General features: G+C 39.0%; 1 protein-coding gene across 2 annotated transcripts in view; it reads left to right on the plus strand.

Moving 5' to 3' along the window:
* The window catches only part of si:ch211-264f5.6 (carcinoembryonic antigen-related cell adhesion molecule 20), a 44,731-nt gene extending 31,529 nt beyond the window's left edge, over positions 1-13,202 (plus strand). Inside the window, exons 9-10 of one of the 2 annotated variants that reach the window (XM_050034717.1) lie at positions 5,532-5,571; positions 10,714-13,202. In XM_050034717.1, coding sequence (XP_049890674.1) covers positions 5,532-5,550 — 19 coding nt within the window. In that variant the 3' untranslated portion in view covers positions 5,551-5,571; positions 10,714-13,202. The remainder of the gene's footprint in view (positions 1-5,531; positions 5,572-10,713) is intronic. The other variant, XM_050034718.1, reaches the window with a different exon arrangement.
* The last annotated feature ends 9,608 nt before the right edge of the window (positions 13,203-22,810 follow it).

Below are 22,810 nucleotides of genomic sequence, written 5' to 3' on the forward strand. Positions count from 1 at the left end.
GAAGAGGAAAATGACATAAAAGCATGCCAGACTTCACCCTGTGATTTACTTGATGTTTTCAGCTGCCAGCTGGGAAAACCCATTCACGTCACACCCATCAGTCATAATTACAAGTTGGATATTGAGGAGTTGCTTTTTTTTTTTTTTTTTTTTTGTAAGTCTTCACATCTCCACCCAGCATTATTAGCTCCAGAGATGCAGCAGCAGATGACAAACATGCCACCAGAAGGCTTTTACCCACAGTAATGCAGACAGAGCAACTTATTAAATATGACAAACCTTCGCTGCAGCTTGTCTTTGATCAATTTTAGAGTCAGAAATGAAAATATTTTTTAGATTTTAATGGGTTAATCTTGTAATAAACAAACTCAAAAAGTGGATTTAGTGTTACGCGACTCATAAAACACAGCTTTAAGTGTTCAGCAGCAGGTGAGGTCATTAAAACACCTGGATTCACCTGCTCAGTTTGTTTTTTGTTTTGTTTTTGTTTTTAATGTAACACACCTTTGACCTTTGAAGCATCTTTTCTAAAGAACTTGGCCTCAGTCATGTATCCAAGAATGAGCCGTTTTCCTCTCCCTAACGAGGGCGAGGCCTGTGTTACAGAGAATGGCAGGAATGTCACTGTCATGTCTGCACTCGTCTTCTTCAGCTCACAATTGTGTCGCTGCTCAGCTCTTCAGTTTCTCCTTTATCTTTGCTCGTTTAATCTGATTTAATTTCGACCTCTGGTTTGTTTTTCTGCATAATCAAGCAGAAAACACGGCTTAAAAAGTTATTTTTATATCCTCTAAAGAGAAGAGGAATTCAAGCAAGACCACTTTTGAAAGAACAAATGACTCATTCCTAGTTTTGCAGTAAAAAGTTAATGTCAAGCAATAAACACACAATACACCTGGTTGTTTTGGTGCGCACCCGAGTGCAATTGCTGTGTTTCCACCTGCCCAAACGAACCGCACTGAGGGGGCAAACGCACTTGAGTTCGATTGAACCGAACCAAACAGGGCAGGTATGAAAGCACCCTTAAACATTATGAAAGACCTGGATATCAGCAGGTGTTTGGATTACGGATGCGCACGATTAGCTGTCTAAACCATTAAATGTCTGCCCCCTCGCTAGGCACCAGAAATATTAGTCGGTTAAACCAGTTAATGTTGTATTTATGTATAAGGCTGCTTAACTGTCATGCAGCCGCCCGCCACTAATAGGTGCTATGGAACTGTCAGACAGTAGTCCCCTTCCTTGTGGTAATGCACGAGTAAACTGGAGTTTAAAACAGCACGGTGGGAAATAAGAGCGATGTCCTCTCACAAAACCAGCACGGTATGGCAGTACTTCGATCTAGAATATGTAAACAAATAAACTGTCATATAATCACTCGACTTGAGCAATGCACAACCACATTCAACATGTGCATTTGGATGTTAACCTGCACGGAACGATGGCTGCTGCTAGTGGATTGTTTTCCCTTTTTTAGACTGGTCGACTAGTCTTAATTAAAATTTTCATTTAGTTGACAGGAAAATTAGTAGCTAGGAACATCCCTAGTTTGGATATGTGCAGATATCCCAACACCAACCTTTTCAAGAAGGTGGTTGAAGGAATGAAAGAGGGAGGCTGTGTTCCCACAGTCCAACAAGTCCACCATTGGTTGAAAATCCTATTTTGGTGCCAAGCAGCTGAATGGCACAAGCAGAAAGGTCATGTTAGGGCACGTTAATCAGAGTATGCACAGTGCATGTAAATGGGAATATTAGTAGAATATTCATTTTTATTAGCCAACAGCTTTGTAGTAATATTGTCTTTGTTGGAATAAAGGCAAAAAAGGAATATTCTGTGCCTGTAAACATAGTCAGTGTTGTCTTCTTCTAACAGCTGCAGCTCCAGACGAACAAACATGGCTCCACCTCGATCTGACGCTTAAATGTTTCTTGTCTGCCCCTATGTAAACTCTTTAATTTTTTAAGACACATTGTAAAGTCGATAAATAGCTGAAGGGTCCAAGTCTATTCTACCGCAGACACTTTCTCTGTCGTCATCAAAGACTCCAGTCATCACCTCTTCTCTGTCTTCTTCTCAGCTTTTATTTCTCACCTCTCTGTTTCTAACCTTTGACCTCTTAGAATGTCCTGTCATTGAATTACTAGTGATTTTCTTATTTATTCTATGACCTCTTGTCTTGCTTCTGCTCTTATCAGTGGCCCAAAAAATTTATCAGAGTTTCTGTGATAAGATTCAGTGACTCGACAAAAAGGTATTTTTAAAGACGCTGGCTGCTGTTTGCTTTGTAGTCGCTGCCTGACTCACTCAATGCCTCTCTGAGGAAGGTTTCATAATGAGTAAATGTAAAGGTGGCTGAGCAGGCAAATATTTTGCAAGTTTAATCAGTCAGAATATAAAGTTGACTGAGATTAGACTGCACCGTAAAAATGTGCTCAAAGTAGCAGTGTCAGACTAAAGTGCACTAATGTGACCTGAATCTGTAAGAGACCAAAAGAATTTTACGAGGAAAGTTTATTCATATTCACTAATCATTTAAAACTGATTTAGATGTTCTAAATGTCGGAGAGCTTGATCTAGATTTATATATGTAATTTAATCTGTTTCACATGTGTCTAAATCTATTCAGATAAAGTATGTTCTTGCTGTTGTTGTACAAGTTTATTCATTAGGATAAACCCCTAAAGACGAATCATCTTGTTTTCAAGGGGCTTGCATCATACATACAAACAGAAATGGATAATAAGACACAAAACAAAGACATTAAAGTCATGAAAAGACAAAACAACAATCAGCAGTTATTATTAGTTATACCTGAGCCCTATACATGAATTAATAATAGAGATTAAACAAACAAACCAAAAAAAAAACACAATGGGATAATTAAAAACAGGCGTGTCGATAGTGTTAAAAACAAATTTAACACATAAAAACCACAAAACAAATATAAGTATAAAAGCTCATCTTTATATTTCCAGTCTTCTCAATATCACATTTCCCTGTTGGCCTGATTTACATCAAGTACACTTGTACAGCTAGAACTGACCAGATGAGACACACAAGGTAGAAAATGCTGATTCTGTGATATGTTGAAAGCACAAAGTCAAAATTGTTCATATGTGTTTTATTTTTCTGAAAATATGCGAAGCAGAAACATTTTCACACTGCCGTTTTCTTCTGAAACATTTTGGGGTTTTAAAGGAGCTAAAATGTTGTTGAGAAAAATCGGAATGTAAGTATGCTAGGGAAAACTTAAGCTTTAAAGCGTATATAGAAAATAAATGAATAAATGTTGGCATTTTATGTTCCTGCAAACCAGTGATATGTTACATTTGTACCTTATTATTTAGCAGATACGTTGAAACTTTACATTTCTTTGTGTCTCAGCAACGGCACGGTTAATGCGTGATTAGGTTTAGGCACAAAAAACATTTGGTTATGGTTAGGAAAATACCATGTTTGGGCTTAAAATACCCAGTCTGGGGGGGCACAGCATGATTTTGCCAAGTGGGACATGCTCCTGGATCGACATCCCACAGTCCTCTGACATCATCAGTGTGCTGCTCCTGTGCTTCTTTCAAAACTCCTTTGTGCTTCTACAGAGCTAAGCTAGTTTTCCCAAATTGAAGTTAGTACAATTGAACAAAACCCTCAGCAACACTGAATGAAAAACCATGTAAGCTACTGCAGAGTTAGCCAGTTAGCTTGCTAAGTAGGTAGGCTATGCTAACAAGTAAGCTTGCCAATAGGCTAGAATATTGTTCAATGTGCCAAATGTATCTTCCACAGGTCTTTGCAACTGCAAAATGACATTATCCTTGCTCATAATGTTAATGAACAATATTTTAGCCTATTGGTAAGCTTACTTGTTAGCATAGCCTTTCTAGTTAGCAAGCAAACTCACTAACCTTGCAGTAGCTTACATGGTTTTTGTTCAATGTTTCTGAGGATTTTGTTCAGTTGTAACTTTAATTTGGAAAGATAACATAGCTTTGAAGAAGCACAAATGGATTTGGAAGGAAGCACAGAAGCAGCACACTGATGATGTCAGAGGGCTGTGATTGGTTGATTGCAGTGTAGGTCCGCGAATACAATGTGGGATGTTGATCCGGGGCATGTCCTACTTGGCAAAATCACGTCATGCAGTCTGAGGGCACAATGCCTGCTGTAAAAGCAGCAATGTTTTAGTAAAAAGCCAACACTGAATTGCCCGAAACTGCAGTTCCTCTAATGGCCACTTGAGGCTGGCTCCAGAAGTGAGTCAATCCCCATAGACCCTCGTGTTTAAATGCACAACTTTACAGCAGAAATAAACCTGTTCACAGCCTGGTACAAGGTCTCTATAGATAATTTTAACATTCATGACAACTGTACAGGGGGATACATTTTATATAACTCAACCGATTACATTTTATTAAGGCTTTAAGTTATACATGATTAAGGGCGTGGCTGCTCTGCTGATAGAGTCCTTGGGTTCTCAGTCAGATCCACTCCCTCACTCTTCCATAGTGCTAGCCTCACGCCCAAATATGGTCACTTCTGGCTCTAAAAAACAAAAACATGGCAACAGTTGTGATGCTGAACTAGACGCTTCGAAATCAATGGATGATGTCATGGAAGCTACGTCCATTATTTTTACTATGGTCTATGGTAAAAAAACAAAAGCTTTTTGTGCCTAAAAAGCAGCCTGAAACGGCGAAAGGTCACTAAAAAACAACCAGTTTTGTTTTTGTTGGTTTCAAACACTGGCCTGCAGCCTGGCAGGTATCTCGTCAACATGTCACACCATCCACTACTCCCTCCACCTCCTGATGACTACATCAGCTCATTTACTATGTATATGATAATTATGAAACGTACAAATGTAAAGTATCTGTTGTTTGCAGAAAAGTACAGAGACAACATTTTCTTCTGGTGACTGGGCTGTCAGCTTTTTTGCTCCAGCTTTATACATTAGTCACTACTTAAAAAGACCTTTCACCTTCTTCCTGTGTGTTTGTGTGTATGAGGTGGTTTGAACACTACAGCTCTGTATCAGTGTGTGTGTGTGTGTGTGTGTGTGTGTGTGTGTGTGTGTGATGAGATTACATCATCCTGAAAGCGTGTCAAGGAAACGATAATGCTGTCAGATAGACGATCAGTGAATCAGTTGAGCACAGAGAGCTAATTCCTAAAATAAAAGATATTTATCTTCAAAATTCAAGGTTGTTGGGTTTTTTTTTCTTTTTGTTTTTAACAAACCAGGTGGTGGTTGTTGGTAGTGGTAATAACACAAGCCAAGAAATTAAAGCTCCATCTATCCTTAAAAACATGTCATAATATTTAATTTTGTTGATATGAGTTTCTCAGTTTGCACGTAACTAGTCATATTTATTTATATTTAATCTTGTTTCTTCTCAGTGTTCGTACCATGTGAAACCATAAACAGTGTCATTCTGCTGATATCACAGATATATGTGAGATGTGCACCAGAGCAAGGTCATCGCTGCTGCCGTACTAATCCCTGTTTTCTGTTGTGTTTCTGTTCTCAGGGTCGAGTCACCGTACTGAAGAAGTTCCCGCACATTGCTGGTGAGTTTCTCTGATAACTGCACTCTTTATAACAAGCAAATAAAAGCATGTCAACCCACAGTGACATTAAAACCAATCAGTGCCAAAGAAAAGGAAAAACAGACAGTCAGACATAAACTGTTGAATAAGAACTGAACTAAATGTGTAAACATCAGGGTGTCTGCGGGGCCTTTAAAGCCATTAAGTAGTCTTAAATTTGAATTTGTGAGGTCATAATCACCACAAACACTCTATTCTTATTTAGAAATCTTTTCACTTCTTTTTTTTTTTGTCAAAATGAGTCAAGCTCTTCTGCATGAAAGTCCACATTTCTGATGTTACAAATCTTCAAACTTTTTCCTTTTTTTTTTTTTTTTTAATCTGTCTTAAATTTGATTAAAAACTACCTTGAAAAGGTGTCAAAAAGCATTCAGTTTAAGTCTAGATACCTGTAGACCAGGGGTGTCCAAACTTTTTTGAATGGGGGCCAGATAAAACGTGAAAATACCTGGGGGCCAACTGATTCTTGCATTAATTGTTTTTTTTTTGTTTTGTTTTTGTTTTTTTTAAAGGGAGACAATTGCAACCATTTTTATCTTTTAATGAACCATTCCTACTTGATGCCTGTCTACAAACTGTATGATAGTCCTATCATTGTGAGATGAAGGGTAAAAATGCAAAGTGATCTTGCTCGATTAACCATTATTGTGTAAAGGGCCACATATGGTATATTTTGAAAGTCAAGCTGAGGGCCGATTAAAATTGGTCTGTGGGCCATAATTGGCCAGACTTTGGACATGCCTGCTGTAGACACTAGGGCTGTCCCCTGAAAGTCAAAGATTCGAATAGTCAGTCTGAGACCCCTCAGTCAACTGACATCACTCAAGTCAAGCACGTTTTTTCTTTTTTTCTTTTTTTTCTTTTTTTGTCGGTCAGTGAGCATTGTACATCTGGGGACGTTTCGGTCTCCAGATGTAGCTGCAGAGTGAGCGCTCCTCTATTTTACGCTACTCTCCAATACGGGCAGCTGTAGACACAGACCTAAGGTGAGTTTAAAGGGGAACTAAACCCCCCTCTCTGGGCATTACTCCGCCCACAGCTTGATTTCAAAAAGTTCAGAGAAGATAGGCGGAGCTGAGGGAAGGAGGGGGGGGGGTGAGACAGGCGAGCGGCTGAGGAAGGGGGCGGAGTTAAGATTGTCCCTCGCTGCGGGGAGAGAGGTCCCTCTCCTCCGCTCCACACTTCGACTTATTTTCATTGTGCCGATGGTGGCTTGGAAAACCGCCCCTAACTGTGTCACACGGGCAGAAGGGAAGGCGGCCGGTTCTATTTCTCCCTCTCTGGGAGCCTGGGCTCAGAGCAGCAGCCCACCGCATCCATCCACCCCTCCCTCCCTCGCGGCCCGGCCGCACATACACCCCCCCGAGGCTCGGCTCTCTCTGCGGACAGAATGGTTTTATAGTAAGGGGAGGAGTAAAGGGAGGAGGGCAGGCTTTAGTGTGGACGGTTAGTGACGTCATTCGCCTCGAAAAAGAATCATTCGCCTCCAATGTAATGTAATGTAAATTCAAGTGTAGTAACCAGATTTCAAGCTGTAGAGGGCACTCCATACCACATTTTTAAAATAAAATGTAGATTTTCAACAGTTTGCACTAAACTGTCAAGATTTTGAGCAGGATCAGTCAGTAACACTACTATACAACCAGAAACAATGATTATCAGCTGAAAAAAATGGTTTTAGGTTTTAGTTACTCTTTAAGTAAGATGAAGGAAAGGAGGCTTTGCCTGATCAGGCTACAAGATAATGTTAGCTTCTGCCCTCTGCGTAGGGACTTAATATGATACAGTCTCTGGCTTTTGTTTGATATCTATTGTCAGCAAAAAAAAAAAAACAACAAAAAAAAAAACATTGCAAGTCCTGGGACACTTTTACGATTTGTTAGCATAATTAGCACCCATTACCTCAAGGGCTAACATGGCTTGTTTAATATATTTCATGAAAATTACTGTCACCCTAAACGTCCTGCTGAACCCCAATCAAACTCAAATTCTGTGTGGAAGTAAATTAACAAATAGTCATATATTCGTAGTGAACAGCTAAATCCAATTCGACGGACATTATTCTGAGTCGGGTACAGCCCTAGTGGACACCCTGTATGTTACTGGGATATGAACAGAATGATGTTAGGTTACAGACTGTCTTTAAAATGAAGTCAGTATTCTAGTCGAGTGGGCGGCCACTTTTTGCACACAATGTCCAAATTTTTATCCAGCACCATATCTGGTGTCCATCTGCATACAAACAGAAATATTTTTGTACAATAAACAGATGTATTTATTAGCGTAGTGTTACATCCATACTGCTAATTTGAGAGATTTTCAAAGTTTATTAATATGTTAATTAGATCATATATATCACAGTATATCTTATTATATAATACTGCAGGAAAGTGATGACAGACTTGTTTCTGTGATAAACTGAAACAGTTTGAGTCGTCTTGATGTCCCTGAAGGAGCCTCTCCTCCCCAAACACTGACGTATGTGTATGCATGTACTGTGTGTGTGTGTGTGTGTGTGTGTGTGTGTGTGTGTGTGTGTGTGCGCGCGCTTTGTGCAGTCTGTGTTGAAACAGTAGCCACCAAGGCTGTCTCCACTTGGTCGAACAAACAAACCCCAAACCCTTGCGGGTGTGTGTGTATGTATGTGTGTGAGATAAGAGTGTTGATTTAAAGTGGAGTCACACTCAGCCTGTCTGGGTCGGAGCCCTGAAGCAGCTTCTTGCTTTGAGCTTCTACCTGCAGCTTTTCAGGTGTTTTCAAGGAAATTAGCATTGTTGGATTTTTTCTTTCATCTTCCGACACTCTGCTATAGATTCAGAAGCTAAATGTAAACTACAGAATACGTTTTTTTAAAAAAAACCTATGTATCCTTAAGGAAACTTTTGTGGCTGAGGTGCTCAGTAAACATAATAAAATAAATATGTAAATAATATATGTATACTCCATATATATACAGTAAAAGTAGAAAAATAAGCACATAAGTAGAATAAAGGAAAGTGCAAAGTACAAATGCCTTGAAACACATGACCTACAGTTCAGGGCAGCAGTTATTATGTTCTAAATAAAATATACAGTATGAATATAAATAAAAAGTAATGCAGGTTTGTCACTAACTAAAGAGTATCATATATGAGTAACACCCAGTGCTTAAGGCATTATTCACTCAAACTGTTAAGTGACAGCAAATAAGACAGTAAGATAATTATAATAATTATTCTAATTATGATTTTAATTGAGTGCTAGTTCGGCAGTTTGTGACTGGTTGGTATTTATTTACACATTAAATCAGGTTTCCCAGACATCCAGTAATACTGTAATGCAGCTTCCAGAAAAGAAATGACAAATTCGCAAAAATGTGTCAGTAAAGTTTGGGATCAGTGGTCACAAGACCCCCAAATAGTTTTTGTCAGATGTCCTTTCAGCAACTGAAACTCAACACTAATGAGGAATGAGATTGAAATTAAAATCATATGAATATCATCATTTTCAGTGTTTTACTAATTATGGTCTTTACGCTGCATTATTGTACAGAAAACATTAAAAGGTGAAAGCTAGCCACAAAAATATACAAATGAAAACATAAACTGTACTTTAATTACAGGAGACTTAGTGAACCTAATATCCAACATCGAAATCAGCTGAACTCAAACTGAAATATTTAGATTAAGCAGCACATCCACTCAGCCTCTCTTGGCCCCGTTCTCTCTTTCTGTTTATCAGACCACAAATGACACAAGAATTAGCTAGCTAGCCACCCCACTGACCCTCCACCTCATTACCCGCTACTATAGACTATGTCAGGGGGTCTCCGGAAACTGGCCTTTGGTTTGGCAGTGGTGAAAATTAACTTTTTGTCTACCTGTCACTGTGGCTGGTGGAATATCTAAAACCTACAGCCACTCAGTAGACCACCATTGTTTTATTGGCTGGTGTGTGAAGCAAATCTAGCAGTCACTTGCATATTTACCAGCATTGACTGGTGCCTGGTGCTAATTTCAAACCCTGGTCAGCAGCTGTGGCAACTCAGTTTCAGCCAGTGCAAAACCCCAAGCGCCAGGTGTCACAGCAGGCTGGTGGCCAGCAATAGCGCTGGGTCTAACCTGTGGAAAGGCAGCAACAGAAAGTTTGCTGATCCAGCAAGGAATCAGGGCTGTTCAGTCCTCAGAGGTGGGGTTTGCACTGGCTGAATTTGGGTTGCTGTAGCCACTGTCTCCAGAGCTGCTGCCTGCTCTCCTCCTGGCAACGTGGTCTGTAGAGGCGGGGTGAGGCAGAGGACACACTCGTATTCAAGGCTCCAGCTAACGCTTGTTACATAAACGTGAACATGGAGCTGCAGCCTTTGCCTTATTTCATTTATTGTCAGACCCTTTTAGAGTATCTTCCTGTTGTGGATTGCACTGCAGTGTAGGCAGTTGTTGCCAAAGCTGGAATAGCAACTTTCTTTGCAGGATTCTCCACCAGTGAATCACATTTTCACCCTCTGAAGGGATGTGCACACACTTCTGTTTCTGTAGAACAACCAATGGGAACGCCCTCTCTCTGAAATGACCTGTGATTGGTCAAAGTCTCCCATCATGGGCTAGATTTTCTAAAGCCTGAAAACAGAGCCAAAGAGGGGGTGCAGAGTCTAGTTTTCTCTCAAAACCACTTGAATTAAAACATGCTTAAAGTCTATTATGGGATTTTTATGAGCTCTTGTAACCTGTTTTTAAATTAGCTGAAGTATGAGTCATTAATGAAAGTTAACCTCTCTCCTTTCTTGAAGTTGGTGAAGCAAAAACAGGTTTAACAAAGACAGGCATGGCTGAACAACACGTTTACAAAAGCTTACACTGTGAGTGCATGTTGGGGTTGATATGATGCAGAAATTCATGTATGGGTGTGGTGTGTGTGTGTGTGTGTGTGTGTGTGTGTGTGGTTTGTTAGAAGAGGAGATGGGTGTGTGTGTGTGTGTGTGTGTGTGTGAGAGGCAGATGTAGATTTTCCTTCACAGAGAAATGTAAATATAACAGAGGAATAAAAGTAAAGAGAGGGACCAGGTGGAATTTAAAATGAAATTAATAGCTCTGCAAACATTCTCTTCTGTCTTCGTTGTCTTTTTAGCATCTGACCGTTTTGTTTCCCATGATCCATGTGTGCAGCCGGGGAGGAGCGTCCAGTTGGATCCAGCTAGTTTCCAGTGAAGCCCTTACTAAACCAGATTTCCCATCACCCCCTCTTTTCTCTCTCCCTGGATGAGGACAATGGAAACTTGATTTGACCCAAACAATGGATGCTATCAGTTTGGATTTTTAGCTGGACTCTTCACTGTTTGTTCCCATCTAAATTTTTAAACATTTTTGAGTTGTTTTTTTCACCATCACCATAAAGTCATCCACCATCAGTGGATCATCACCTCCTTCTCTCCTTCTCCTCCACCTGGTGTTAACAAACGTCATCCTTCACCTTTTGTCTCGTTCGCCGCTTCCTATAGGAAACTAAAAACACAGAGGAACTCTGTGTGACGGAGACGTTTCCTGGACTGAAGCTGATGGACTGGCGGTTACAATGAGTGACTCTTTATCCTGCTGGAAACCTGAGGAGGAAACACACACACATGCTGGCCACACACGTAGACATTTAGGATTCTGGTTTAAAATAATATCTGAAAATACGTTTTTGTGGTTTGATTTATGTCACTCTCTGCGCCAGGTGGGTGGAGTTTAGCTGATGGGGGTCGCTTCAAGTGCAGCGAAGGAGTTAAGTTTTAGATGCTCCTCTGCAGTTGACAGCGTTACTGGAGGACAGTTTGATCCAAAATACCTCAGTTTCTCTGGTGCTCACTATTTTGAGAAAGCTTTCAAACACACCTGTTGAGCCCACTTTGTAACAAACATGCCGCCAGTTGAGTTTTTTTTTTCTTTACTGAGGTTAGTACAAAACTTTATTAGCAATATTGTCCCTCTCTGCGGCTGCTTTCCTTCATTTTTTAGTTTTCGTTCAACACAACATAGACGTTCGCCACTACTGAGCTTAAAGCTGAAAACATCTTTGACACCTGGAGCACTGAAATAGAGCGGTGGTTTAGTTTTTAACCAGAATGTATCTTAGGAATAACCATATTTGTTTTTACAGCCTACCTGCAAGCCAATTAGAAACAAGTACAATATATATTTTTAAAGTTTTTATTGTCATTTTTAACTGGGCCGTTGGTGTTCCTGAAGGAGTATTCCTTTCCTTTAAAAGAAGTGTTTTAGAACATGCAAACACTAACAGCACAAAATAGATCCATTATTGATGTCACTTTTCTTCAAAATATGCTTATTTTATGCGTTTCTATGAAAAAAATCATATATTTTTTTTAACTTTCAAATATTGATTTCAGCTTCAGAAATCCAATATCAGTCAGGCTCTAGGGTCTGTACACATGAAAAGATAAAATAGAAATAGATACCCAAACTCTCAACTACTCTCCTTCCATAATCTTTGCTGTGATTCTGGATTGCTTGCTCTACCTTCATCCTCCCTCTGTTTGGTCCAGGATCCTCTTTAGTGTTTGTTTAAGTGATCGTTTGCATCTTCTGTGGAAAAGCATGAGAGTAGAAAGAGGAGGAGGTTCATGTTTAAGGTGGCACAGACAAGATTCAACACGCAGGGATGGGTCAGGGTGGTGAAGGGCGAGAAGAAAGAAAACGGAAGAGGAAAAAAAGGGCGGGAAGGTGTTTGTCAGCGGCAACATACTTTGAGTTTTAGAGGGAAAGTTTTGGTGAGCTTCAGGGCGGTGCTACTGAATTTTTTTTAAACAGTCTTTACCACAATTGGATCGAAGTTGTTTTAAACTAAATTATAGTATTCGCAGGTTAATGACACATCTGGCTTTCATCTGAAATGTTAAAGAAAAGAAACCACTTTTTGTGTTATTTGAAGCTTTTTCACAAGATCACACTCCATTTCTTGAGTATTTTGTCATCAAACCTCAGATGATTTCTCCTGCGCTTTGAGCTGATGGATGATTATTTTTGTTCCGTTTGTGTGGTTAGTGGTTGTGTGTGATCTCAGACTTCAACATGCACTGATCTCCGGTGAGATAAGTATTTATTTTGTTTAGAAAAAAAAACCTTAGTAACTGGAGCTGAAGATCATAGCTGGTCTGCAGAACACACATTCAAAATCGCATTCCCTTTTTAGGTGATTTTTCAGTTTGTGCAGTCGAAGATGCTCAAATTGACTATTAAAAAGTTTTAAAAACAAGGTGTCATTTTCAATATATTTATGTGTCCAGTTTGGGATAACACAGAGCACAGAATGTATTAATAACAACATACATAGATACATTTTGTTGTCCTTAACAAGTCACATTTATATGTTGAAAATGACACAAGTAGCCTTAAAGAGAAACTGCCCTCACTGTAAATAATAGAGATAGATACACTGTAAACAATTTGTGACGTTTTTGGAAATATATGTGGGGTTTTTATTTCTTATCATGATTCATTTGTTAAAAAAGTTTTGTTTTTGTTCTGTCATTTTGTTAATGTTTACAGAAACTGTCTCGCCTCTGTGAAATTCCTGTAAAAATCTTAAAAGATAAAATAAATGTCCCCAAGGTGAAATTCTTGTCCTGTTTAAGATAAAAGTTGTGGAAATATTTTCCTAATTTTGCCTCATTTATTGTGTTTTTTTAATTTATATTTCACTGTGACACTGAGGCTTCCGTTTATACTTGAACACAACCAATCAGAGTCTGAGTATCTTCAAACTGTCCAATCACAGAGAAAGGTGAGTGTTTTCTTTCGGACTGTTGGTCGACTATGTGAATGCATACCTTGTGTGTGTGCGCTTGTGTGTGTGTTTTCTCTACAGAGTCAAGGAGACTAGGGCGTGGCAGGTGAGGAAAGACAGGAAAAAGCCCTCAGCCGTAGATCACACACACAGACACACACACTGTGAAAACTATCCGTCTCAACAAGTCATTTCATCTCAGTTTCAGCTTTTAGGTCTTCCTCTTAAAGACATTGATTATAGACAATGATTAAAACTAGACAAAGAATCTAAATCTATTGTTTTCAATTGTTGAAAAATATTTGTTGTGACATTTGTAAAATGTTCTTACAGAACCCCAAATAAAACCCTAAAACCAAATTATATGAGTCTCAAAAAGAGTGAAAAAGTGAAGACCAGAGAAAATCCTCAAAAAAGTCCTCACCTTCTAAAAATATTCTTTCAAGGTCGAAAACTTTATTTGGTCCTCACAGAGACAGGAGTACAACCCACAGCATAATCTGTGTCTGCTTGTGCTCTCTTCCTGTGGGTCAGATTAACCTCCTGTTTATTCTTTTTCTTCAAAACACCCCAGAGATAAACAGAGAACACACACACACACCATCAATGTCAGGAAATCATATGCATTCATCTTTGCTCTTGCAGTCCTTGGGTCTGTGGGTCCTCTGGCTCAGCATCACAATTTATTGGTCATACTAATGTTTTAGTCCCTCATGAACTTTGTCAAGGTCTTTGATGAAACATTATCTTTGGCTTGAAATACCTGCTTCAATTGCTATCAACACGACTGGAATGTGTTGTTTATCAGGTGGAATTACTAGTAGCAGCAGGTCAAAGGTCATGTTTCAGTAAGGTGTTTGCATGTGTGGATGAATGTTTTCATTTCAGTCCCCAGCACAAGGGCGTAAATATAGACAGGACAGGCAGTGCGGTTGCACTGGGGCCCATGGGGTGGAGGGGCCCGACTGCCACCTGGAAATACACCCGTTTTCTGGTCATGACCTCTCTTGAAAAAATACCCACTTTTGTTGCTACAAACACAACTGGAAATGTTCCAAACTATTGTTAAAAATCACCCACTTTTGTTGCTGTCCCAAACTCTTGTTAAAACACATTCTCTTTTGTCAACATCAACGCAGCTGGAGAAGTCACAAACTTGTCACAAAATGTCCTAACCTCTCTGTGAAAAGTACCTCCTTTCGTCGACTAGGGGCCACTTATCACTGAGTGACCATGCTGTGATACAGCATGTTGTGACTGGAGCAGTGTGAAATGTCAGTGACATGTTTGAGGTTAACCTCAGGAGGAGAAGGGTCCTGTGGAAGTGAGTTCTTTCTGCGTGTGAGTGAATGACCTTTGTGGTGTCTATAAACTCACAGCAAAGCAACACAAACACACAATCAAACACAAACACAAAGACAGCGACTGCTTACACCAACAGGGGGGGTAAATACTGGTTATCAACACACACACACACACACACAGAAAAAGATCTTTTTTTATAAATTAAAGCTTCCTCCTTCAATATCAACCCACTTTCAGACTGAACCAAACCTAATTCACTTTATACACATTTTTCTCTGTTATCATCTTGTTACATACATAGGTTTTGTTATTTTCATCTCTTACCTCAGTCTCTAAAGGCTTTTATCTTGTTTTGGCAACATATGCTGCATACGTTAGTGCTGGGGCAGTGGCATAAGGTAGTTACAATGAGCCCCAGTGCACGCTATTATGAGGGGCCCTTTTACACACACACACACACACACACAGTTTTAGGTGTATATTTTAGCAACAGTGTGTCTTACTGCCACTTCTACATTACATCCACTTGCAGATACTTGATATTGGACACATTAACATACATATTACACAGCAATCATCATTACATATCTGTATAAGACAAATCTACAAAAGAACATAGGAAATTATTAGTTTAACTTGATAGTTTTTTTTTTTTTTTTTGGTAAATTATAGTTTTTTTAAATAAGTTTATAATTTGTTACAGATTGACACTGTTTTACAAAACCAGAAAATCATGATGGAGATGGGTTTGCCTTATTTAGGGCATGTATGCAAAATAGCACCATTTTTGTTTTAATGTGAATTCTTCTTTGAGCACAAGTGTATTTCCAGGTGGCAGTCGGGGCCCCTCCACCCCATGGGCCCCAGTGCAACCGCACTGCCTGCACTGTCTATATTTACACTCCTGTGCTGGGGACTGAAATGAAAACATTCATCCACACATGCAAACACCTTACTGAAACATGACCTTTGACCTGCTGCTAGTAGTAATTCCACCTGATAAACAAATGTGTGGATCAAATGAGTCTCTCCGCACCATTCTCCTGACACCTGTCATTTCTGTGAAAGCCTGAGAGCTGCAGATTTAATAAGATACAACACAAAAGAGTTTCTGTACACCTGCACACAGATAACCTGGAAATCCAGATGCCCCGCCCCTAGCAAATTAGAATTTGCACTGCACGGGGATCTGGCCCCAATGTGCAGAGTCCGTTGAATCACCAATCGGACCAGTCAGATCAGTCTATCTGACAGAGGCGGGCTCTGGGCTGGCGTAACATCATGAGGACAGCACTGCGCCGTAGGAGTCGAAAAGTAAACAGAAAAGATAGCAGCTGCCGAAGGACCACGTCCATTCAATTTAGCTTTGGAAGAAACGCTAAGCCAACTACGCTTATCTTTTTCCTTGAGAGAGGAACAGAAGACTGCTCTAGAAGCCTTCGCTTCCAGGAGGGGACGTTTTTGCTGTTTTGCCGACGGGATACGGCAAAAGCATAATATATCAGTTAGTCCCACTGGTCGGCAAACAAATGGAGCTTAGTGCAGTGAATACGTCACCTTGTGTTTGCTCTGATTGGCTATGTTGCTATCCAATTGCATGCGGCGGCATTTAATATGCCTCAGTTAGTGCTGCCCCTTGGGTAGGAAGGGTGTAGCAGTGAGGGCCAGACTCAAAATCTTTCTAGATTTGAGTCTGGATTTCCAGGCTAGCACACACATGCAGTGTCTCTGAAAAGATCTCATGTAACTCTGATACTCAGAAAAGTCAATTAAGTTATGATTGTAGCAGGTATGTGTCAATATTAGATGTTTTTTTCCATCAGGGTGAATTTCAGCTTCTCAAAGCAGCTTTTATACCTCAAGGCAGTAAGGTGTGTCCTGAGCTCTTAAAGGAACTCTAAAAACAAACTGAGGACAGGAGGGGCACAACTGTTCACACAAATGATCTCTGCAACATAACCATGGAAATCCTCTCATTTTTACTTCTTAACTCCTTAAAATAACGGGCGTGTCCAAACTTAAAGGCTCATTCATTTTAGGCAAGAGATTACGCATATTTCTCAAAAAACATTCCCATTTAACTTTCCTTAGCTCTTAGCAACTTTGTGATGAGGTGTTCAGAGGACACTTCAATAAAGAGGAGTGCTGAAGACCTGTTCGCACTCTATGCAAATCAAAATTCAGAGGTGGCACAGTTGTATGTTGATTTTTCCATAGCATCTATCATGTTTGAATTTTAAAAATCAAAAGTGAGGACCAATGAGAGCCCAGTGATAGGTGTGTTCATCCAATCAGGTGCAGGAGGAGGGTTCATGTGTGAAGGAGTGAGCTGTCAAGTTACCGAAAGTACAAGCTTCTTTAGTTTAAATGAAGCCTTTTTCTCAGGGAGGCTTTGCCAGAACCAGTGAGAGAGGAGAAAATTGTTGGACAGATGGTTTTACAAGAAAGGCACTCAATAATTTAAAGTCTCAGACTCTGGTGTGTCAAAGAGATGAAGAGACCCCAGGCATTAAAACTGCACGGCTGTCCTGAACTCACATAAGTCACTTAAGTTCTCCTCAAGAAACCTCAAATACAACCGGAGAAGAAAAAAAAGGAAAGTCCCTCCTCTACTATCCTGAACGCACAAACGGTTCCTGTTTCTGTGTGTGTGTGTGTGGTGTGTGTGTGTGTGTGTGTGTGTGTGTGTGTGTGTGTTGAATCAGGTATAGCTGACAAGACTGAACACGCCTGCAGCATTTAGTCAGGAATGTGTGTTACCTCTTATTGAGTCAACAATGAGCCGTGCAGAGAGGAAAGAGGCGTGGTTAGACATGAAAACATAACCATCACTTCCGCACTACAGCACTTGAGCTTGAATGTCATGGTTCAAGTGTAAGATTTCAATAACTACTACAATACTATACTATGATGTTTTTATGTTTTTTAATGACATACCATACTATTACATTTTTATGTTTTTTGACATACTATACTGTGACATTTTTATGTTTTTTCTGACATAATATACTATTACATTTTTATGATTTTTTTTTACATACTATACTATCACATTTTCATAATGTTTTTTATAAATAGACATATCCTTAACTATGACATTTTTTTCTGATTCTTTTTACCTACTTTTCTGACATTTTTTGACATACTATGCTAAGACTTTTTTGTACTTTCTTTGAAAATGGAAATACTATGACCCTTTTCTAACATTGTATAGTATTGCATTTTTAATTTTTTATGACATACTATACTTTAAGTGTTCTATCATGTCCTATTTAATGACATTTTCATGATGACATTGACAAACTACACTAAGACTGTTTATGATGTTTTCCAACATACTAAACTGACATTTTAACAACTTACTATGGTATGACATTTTTATGATCTTCTTTGACATACTATACCATGACTCTTTTTTCACATACTGTGCTATGCCATTTTTATGATTTCTTTGAACAAAATATTATATACTATTTTTTTACATACTACGCTATGAGGTTTTTGTATTCTTTTATAATAAACATTATTATGATATTTATATGAATTTTTGATAACTCTACTATGACATTTTTATGATTTGATTTGACAAACTCTTGTATGACGGTTTTATGATTTTCATCATCATACTATGACAATTTAATCATTTTTTTGACATAATGTATATAAACACCTGTATGATTTTTTTTGTCATACTATAATATCACATTTTAATGATGTCTCATTATTTATCAATGTCCTCTACTATGATCAGTTATGACATACTATACCATGACATTTATTTCTCTATTGTATACTTCAACATTTTTGACATACTATACTATGACACATTTATGATTTATTTAAACATATTATTATATTACATATTAATTTAATACTATAATACTATGAAATGTTTAATGACATACTATGCTATTACATTTTTATGTATTTATTTACGACATACTATACTTTGTCATTTTAGGACATTTTTTATGACTCATCCAACTCAGGAGTTGGACTTATTCTTATTTCCTTGTCTTCCTACCATTTCCCAAGGTATTTTGATTTGCACCTGCCCTGTCACCTTTTATGTCATGTTGCACCGACTCCTAAATTTGTTGTTGGTGTGTGAATGAGTTACATCAGCATTCAGACTTAATGGAACACACTCTCAGTTTAGACTAATGAGTGTGATTCTTTTACACTACACGTATACATTTTACACTGTGTTTCAGTGAGTAGCCTGTAGGCCTGTACCAGCAGGTTACACCCTCTACGTGTGTGTGTGTGTGTGTGTGTGTGTGTGTGTGTGTGTGTGTGTGATTACAGGTTAGAGTAATAACGGCCTTGTTGGGTGGAATGACGATAACTCACAGCTTAAACACAGAATGTCTTTTCTTTCAGCTCCACCGGTACAGAAGCCAACTGAGGACAAAAACACAGAAGGCAGAGAACTGATCTGAAGCGTGTTTAGTTTCTAGATACAAATTTGACAGCATACTGTATACAGGAAGAGTAGAGTATGCCACTAATTGTCTCTATTTCTTGTCACATTTTAAATGAATAATAATGCAAAAGTATTGCATTATTTATATATTTGCATTATTATGAACTAGGTGTCAAGGGTGACACTTGTTGAAAAAATGGTGTATTAAGGTATCGCCAATGCAAATTAACATTTCATACTGCTGGAGCTTCATAGTGAAAGCATTTCACTGGCCAAACATGAGTTAACTTTTATGTAATTTGTGTAATGTGTTGTTTTTATATATATATTGTGCTTAGTACTTACCACTATAGTTCATCAAAAGTGCATCTACAAAAAAGACAACAGTCATTTTTGGCATTTGTTGACAACAGGTTGGTGTAACCCCTTTGACAGTGCCTCTTCTTGGTGGGAATTTCACGCTGTTATGCCACCTAGCTGTTCTGTATAAAAGGTACAATAGCAACATGGGGGGACATCAGAGGTTGTAACAGCGCTGAAACAGTGTCTCTATAAACAGGACAGCTGGCAGGATGGGATCAAACACAGCACAGGTGTGACATTTTGACATGCTTTGCGTGCAACCAGCTGCAGAAGATTTTAAACACTGCTGATCGCAGTAAGCGGCTAACTGATAGAGGAAGAACAGCAACCGAAAATGTCTGCAAATTGGGAAACTGTCTGGCAGCTCCTTACCCTCCAAGCAGCCATATAAGAAAGACGAGAATTATTACCATGTTAATGTCATTGTTTTTGTTTATAAAGCACTGCCGATGAGTATATTATGTCACACCAAAGGCTGATTCTGTTGTAATACATACATGCCCGTCATGCCTCTTAAGCTCCCGAGATGCTGGCATGCTGTGTACCATCTGAGGCAGCATGATCCCACTGAAGTAAAAATGCAAGCGCAGCATAAAGAAGGGACTTACCTTGCTACCCGTAGACTTCTGTGAATTGCAGCGTAAAATCAGATCACAGTGGCTCACAGAAAGATGAAAAAAGGCCAATTATTGCCTGATGTCTTTATTAAAACAACATTAGTTTGTTTTGCTGCCCCCAGAACTCGCTGCAAGTAGTCTTAAGCCAACTGTCCTGTTACCACCAGTAACTACAGGTATCACGAAAAAAGATTGCCACTTCAAGTATTGTTTAATCCACTGGACTAGACTGACTCAAATTCAAGGCAAGTCAAACTTTATTTGTAGAGCACATTTAAATACAGCCACAGTTAACAAATGTGCTGAACAGTAGTGATGGCCAAATTAAATCAAGACACACTTTTCAGTAAGCGGCACTGTTGATCAGAAAAGTAAATAATTTTATTCAGTTCAGGATGAACACTTCAATAATTTAACCCATTTCAGATAAATATCTTTTTCCTTATTCATACTGTGGTCAGGCAGTCTCAGTCAAACAGTTTTAGCTGTGCCTGTGGAGTTGCAAGCAGTGCACAGAGATTAATCTACTACACTGGTGAGCGATAAAGTTGATCACAAACTTTCAGCCTTAAATTCTACAATCACATCTCACCACCAAATCTTAAAAAGAAGTTGAAGCACGTCTATATACAAGATTAACCAACAAATATGCACAAAAACCTGACTGAATTAACATCCAAATCACCAGAACTGGCACCAGAAACGGAATTGAACGTTTCTACAAACCATGAATATGTTAGATTTGTACATTATTATGTAGTGGATAACTTAACCATGAATATGTTAGATTTGTACATTATTATGTAGTGGATAACTTCAAACATAATGTTTCAACAATGCTGTGTTTAATGCATGGTTATGTACTGACACAAAAGCTATTTGATCATGTTTTGGCTAAAAATACCCAGTCATGGGGGCACAATCCCTGCTGGAAAAGCAGGAATAGCTCTGTAAGAAACAAGCCATGGGTTGCTAAAAAAAACACAGAGATTTGGGGGGTGAAAAGCTGCTGCGAAAAGAGCCACAGGTCGCAAAAAAACACCCACATTAGGGGACTGAAAAGCTGCTGGGAAAAGAGCCATGGGTTGCTAAAAAACACCCACATTTTGGGGCTGAAAAGATGCTGGAAAAAGAGGAATGAGTTGCAAAAAAACACCCATGTTTGGGGACTGAAAAGTAGTGATGGCCAAATGAAGCCTCATGAAGCATTTTCTTTATTTTGTGAGTCCACTAGATGGCACTCTTGGTTTGTAGAGAGTGGCTCAAAGAATGGCAGTTAAATGCCAAATGCTTCATAAGGCTTCATTTGGCCATCACTACTGAACAGTCCAAAAAAATCCAACAGATAAATACAGAAGCAAACAACAGTAGGAACAGAAGAAAAAATAAACACAGTAGAGCAAATTGCAGCACAAAAGAAAATGATTGAATCAATCGTTCGCCAACGAAGGGAGGTGGGTCTTCAGTAGCGACTTAAAAGTTTCTAATGTCGAGCAGTTTTTATTTGTACAGGTAAGCAGTTCCAGAGCTTAGGGACAGCCACCACAAAAGCTTGGTTGCCACTGTTTTCATGCTTCCTTTTGGGTACATTCAGAAAAATCTTATTGGTTGACCTCAGTCCTCTAGCTGGAGTATGAAGATGCAGTAGTTCCGCTAGATAAGGTGGCACCAGACCGTTTAAAACCTTAAAAACCAGCAATAACACCTTAAGATCATTCCTAGAATGAACAGGAAGCCAGTGGAAGGAGGCCAACATTGGTGACGTCTGATCTACACCCACATACAAAGAATTACAACAGTCTAGCTGAGAGGTAATAAAAGCATGAATAACTCCAATACCGAGTGATTCAAATATCATCACAGTTGACTCCCACTGTGATCAAAAAGAAGACAACAGTATAAATAGAGTACTAAATTTTTTTTCTTTCTTTTTTTGGTGCATCACTTGACTTGGACACATGTAGACTGGGTCTTAACCTGATCTCAAACGGCTCAGACTTGGTCTGTTTCAGATTTGACTTGAGAATATTTTTACATTTCAGGAAATATGCTCATTCTCCTTTGTGACTAAAGTAAGATGTTCAGATTGATTTCACTCTAATGTCTGTACTTTGAGTATGAAGTTACAGCAGCTGATTAGCTTAGCTTAGCATAGCATTAGGGGCATTGTAGTAGAGGGGAAAGTAGGATTGATTACCCAGAGCACCAATGGAAGGGGGGCCCTTGAAAAGCCTGCAGTGAAAAGTTTGGTTTTGTCTGCCATATTTAAAATTCTACGTAATTAGTGCCATAACTAAATAAAATTAGGCAATCAGTTAGCCTGGCTCTGACCAGAAGTGACATAATCCACCACCTCTAAAGCTCACCGATTAACATGTTGTATCTCATTTATTTTGAAGAAGCACTGAAATGAAAAGGTGTGGAGTCACATTGCTCCACATACATGTACACACAAAGGTCAGCCATGAGAAATTTGGCATCTTATAAAACTTTGGGATCATCAGAAGAGTTTAAACTAAACCTCTGCAGGTTCCAGCAGGGCCTGGCTGCTCTACACTACAATAAGCAAATAAAAAGCTTAGTGATAAAAAAATTCCAGGAATGTATTTAATCTCCAGGGTGTGAAAATCTTACCTGGCGTAACGACACTGAATGATTTGTCCTGACATGACATCCTGTAACTGACGGGAGTCACACAACAACAGGCTTATTAATGGAGGCTAATCTG

This window comes from Epinephelus moara, chromosome 22 (assembly GCF_006386435.1).
Source record: "Epinephelus moara isolate mb chromosome 22, YSFRI_EMoa_1.0, whole genome shotgun sequence".
Classification (NCBI taxonomy): domain Eukaryota; kingdom Metazoa; phylum Chordata; class Actinopteri; order Perciformes; family Serranidae; genus Epinephelus; species Epinephelus moara.